The 3,248-nt window shown below is 55.4% G+C and overlaps 2 protein-coding genes across 2 annotated transcripts; one reads left to right on the top strand and one right to left on the bottom strand.

Annotated features, from left to right (window-relative positions):
• Positions 1-262: 262 nt before the first annotated feature.
• Positions 263-635, bottom strand: PHACADRAFT_266314 (uncharacterized protein). The gene has a single exon (XM_007402867.1). It carries the CDS (start codon positions 546-548, stop codon positions 330-332), a length of 219 nt encoding a protein of 72 aa, XP_007402929.1. The 5' UTR covers positions 549-635; the 3' UTR covers positions 263-329.
• A 522-nt stretch (positions 636-1,157) lies between these two features.
• Positions 1,158-2,513, top strand: PHACADRAFT_132348 (uncharacterized protein). The gene is made up of 5 exons (XM_007402866.1): positions 1,158-1,288; positions 1,338-1,490; positions 1,545-1,792; positions 1,849-2,046; positions 2,098-2,513. Exons 1-5 carry the CDS (start codon positions 1,183-1,185, stop codon positions 2,314-2,316), a joined length of 924 nt encoding a protein of 307 aa, XP_007402928.1. The 5' UTR covers positions 1,158-1,182; the 3' UTR covers positions 2,317-2,513.
• The last annotated feature ends 735 nt before the right edge of the window (positions 2,514-3,248 follow it).

Raw genomic sequence — 3,248 nt, 5'->3', positions numbered from 1 at the left:
CAATTTCTCGTCGAGTGGCAGGCAAGTTACTGTGTCTGTCGATCCGAACGCTGAACATCGTGGGCGTAGCAGGTCCCGCGCCAGCATCCGGTAAACTTGAATCTCTTCTGCTAAGGTCGCCGAAACTGAGTTTAAACTTTGGATTAGCGTGTCATTTCGATGGCCCCTACACGGACCCTTTCGCCGATCCTCCGGTGACAAGTAAGATGCCTGGTCAACACACTCTATCCCCTATCTATAGCATTAATACGCCGTATGTGGCGTCACTTTCAGTGATTTACGGACGCTAATACCTACTCATGCAGCCTGGACGTTGCTTCTCCCCCAACTCAGTATGAGCCGCAGCCTACCGAGCCCGAGCCCGAGCCCGAGCTCGAACCCGAACCCGAGCCGATGCCAATGCCAATGCCGATGCCGATGCCAATGCCGATGCCAATGCCAGAGCCCGAAGTGCAGACGGAACGCCAGCCCAGCACCCGCACAGAGTCACCGACGCCGATGACGTTGCCGCTTCCAGCTCTCAACGAGGTTACGCACTCGAGAGGCATTCGCGAGGAACCCTCTGGATACAGCATCGGCACTAGCACCGTCGCGGTCGAGTATGCAATGCACGAGTCAGAGTACGTTCCCGCTCCTCTGAACGTCGTACCCTTCTCAGATCTCACTAGCCCCCGTAGCGAGCGCATGCCGCTTCTCCCGCGAATGATGCCCGCCCCGAGCGTCGGCACGTCGAAAGCAGCCCCCGAGCCACCGACATTTAGCACCACGCTCACTACCGTTCCGCGTGACGAGCACGGCTTTGGCGCGCACGGCTGGACAGAGCACGTCCTGCCCGACAGCACCGTGTATTACAGCAATGTCGTACTACGCGTTGTCACCGACATCGATCTTCGAAACAAGACGCGACTCGACGCCGTCCTCACCGCACTCCAGCGCAAGGGCTACAACGAGCCCGCGCTCGTACCGCCGCCTGATGGTTGGGAGCTGTGGTTACGCGAGGGCGCAGGCAGACTGTCATACGACGTTGCGCTGGTCAAGGCATGGGTCAACCACAAGGCGCGTATGCTGACACTTCAGGCTCCGTTGCCTGGTGCGGACGCTACCGAACGGGTTTCTGAGGACGATAGTAAGCGCCTAAGTTGAACTGCCTCGACAAGTGCTAACACTTCCTTAGAGCTCGACATGGAGTATCGCTATTGGACGTTCATGGAGTCACATCCGGCTCACGTGCCCTTGCCCGAGAATGCCCTAGCAGAGGCGATGAACACCCTGACATGGTGCTATACTGGTACGTCGCGTGCTCTAGGACTCAACAAGCCATCTCACATACTATCCAGATTGCCTGTTACCCTCACAGCAGACCGTCCCACCGCCTTTCACTCCCCAAGAGTGCCAGGAGCTTATGGGCTTGTTACGCTCTTCTAATGGCGACGCCCCGAGCAACAGGATTGTGCATACTCGCATCGTCGCGCGCGTGCTCCTCCGTCAAGGTGCCGTCTCGTGATTGTTCGACATGTCATGCTTCCGCTGACCGCTATTCGCAGCTCACTGGCGCCAGCAACAGTTCCGCCCAGACCGCCCATTCCCCAGCGACTCGAGGAAGAGTGCGAGGGCCCTGACTGAGAGCCGTGTGACGCTCCGGCGCATATTCATGGACCTGATCATGTCTGTGTTCTGTCTCGGTATCCCGTACCTCTTCATGGGACGCAGCTTCCACCATAGAGTTGACGAAGAGAGCGGCATGCGCAGCCAGGGCCCCTTCCTTGTCATCAGCGCATGCGCGTGCCTCATAGTGCGCCTTCTTCTTTCCTCGTCTCCGAACTCGACGTCGCTCATACGTTGGAATAGGCTGCAGTGATCCTAAGTGCGTCGGTGACGCTGCTCACGCTTCCTGGACTCGACGATATTGCGCGCCTCGCTGGCATGATTGCAATCCTCTTGTCGGCATCCAGCATGGTCTCAGCCGTCGCCGCCCTCTTCAAGTACAAGGCAGACATAGAGCGCACGGTCGTGTACGTTGGCGGGGAAGGTCTTATGGTGATGTCGGTGCGTATCTCTACCTTCCTTCGTATTCAAAAAGGCTGAAGTGCTTCATAGCGTCGGAGCATTGTCCTGTCACTGCCCATCGTCTTCCTTGCGTGGGCCATCGCCGCGTTCATCACTGGGATCACGTTCTACTCGTTCAGAGGTGTCACCCTCACGAACAAAGTTGTCATCCGCCAGCCATTCGTTGATTACACTCATTGGGTCGTGGTGGGCAGCTTGGGCGGCCTCGTTGGCATTTTGCTCGTCTCCGGCGTCATGGCTCGACGCTGAACAGACGACCTGCGTTATGATCGGCAATACCCATACAATGCATGAGATGCATGTATGTATCATCTTGTAGTACTGGCGGTTTGTATGTACATCATGGTTGCGCCTAACGAAGCAATGCTTTATATCACAACAGCCCCCGCTTACTACCAACAAATCTCCTCGTTGATCGTCATCTTCTCCTTCTGTAACGGCCACATCTTAGTGATGCGCTCCCGCACCTCGAAGCCGGATGCAGCATTCAGCGCAGTCTGTTTCGTTTCCTTCTGGAGCTGTACTTGTGGCCATCGCTTAGATACAGCACGATGATCAAGTAAGGCAGGATGGAGGCTGAAGCACTGATGATCTTGGGCGTATCTCGGATTTCAAGTGGCAGGGGTCTTAGTATTCTTGAATATATAATCAAGGACGAAGATCTTGATATCTCAATGGACGACATTTTTAACCCATCCTTAAAAGACATGGTATCCGGCGCCGTACGGTGCGTAAGACTCTGCGCCATCGACTTACGAGACCACCGACGTCCCGCCACGGTCTAAACTCCTCCCGTGAGTAACCATTACCCGTCGTGGAGTCGAGACGGTTGTTGGACGCTCGGTTCTGAAGCGGAGTTATGAGGCAAGCACGGCGGATGAGCCTCACATCAGAGATTACGCAGGCCTTCATGCTCAAGCTAAAGAGCGAATTTTCATCCATTCCGGAGTTTCGAGATGCTGTACGGTACAACAAGGTGCTTACGAAGTTGTGGCTCCGCTCACTATGTGATGGCGTCGTCCACGATACTTATGCCGTGTATGTCGGAGGGTGGGAAGATCTGACTGACTACATTGCCTCTGTGGAGCTCGTTTTATTGTAAATATATATGGCATTGCTGCTATCAACTGCGCACCAAAGTTACGGTGCGCACTTATCGGCTGAAGATGAGATCCTCAATG

The sequence above is a fragment of the Phanerochaete carnosa genome (assembly GCF_000300595.1).
Source record: "Phanerochaete carnosa HHB-10118-sp unplaced genomic scaffold PHACAscaffold_505, whole genome shotgun sequence".
Lineage (NCBI taxonomy): Eukaryota > Fungi > Basidiomycota > Agaricomycetes > Polyporales > Phanerochaetaceae > Phanerochaete > Phanerochaete carnosa.
Note: the sequence above shows the minus strand (reverse complement) of the source record. Positions and strands in the feature narration are given on the sequence as shown.

Bases quoted from the DNA above. Each gene is read 5' to 3' on its own strand.
- PHACADRAFT_266314 (XM_007402867.1), bottom strand. From the start codon at position 548: ATGCCTCTCGAGTGCGTAACCTCGTTGAGAGCTGGAAGCGGCAACGTC.
- PHACADRAFT_132348 (XM_007402866.1), top strand. From the start codon at position 1,183: ATGGAGTATCGCTATTGGACGTTCATGGAGTCACATCCGGCTCACGTG. The intron at 1,491-1,544 runs GTGCCGTCTCGT...CGCTATTCGCAG, and splicing joins GCGCGTGCTCCTCCGTCAAG to CTCACTGGCGCCAGCAACAG. The intron at 2,047-2,097 runs GTGCGTATCTCT...AGTGCTTCATAG, and splicing joins AAGGTCTTATGGTGATGTCG to CGTCGGAGCATTGTCCTGTC.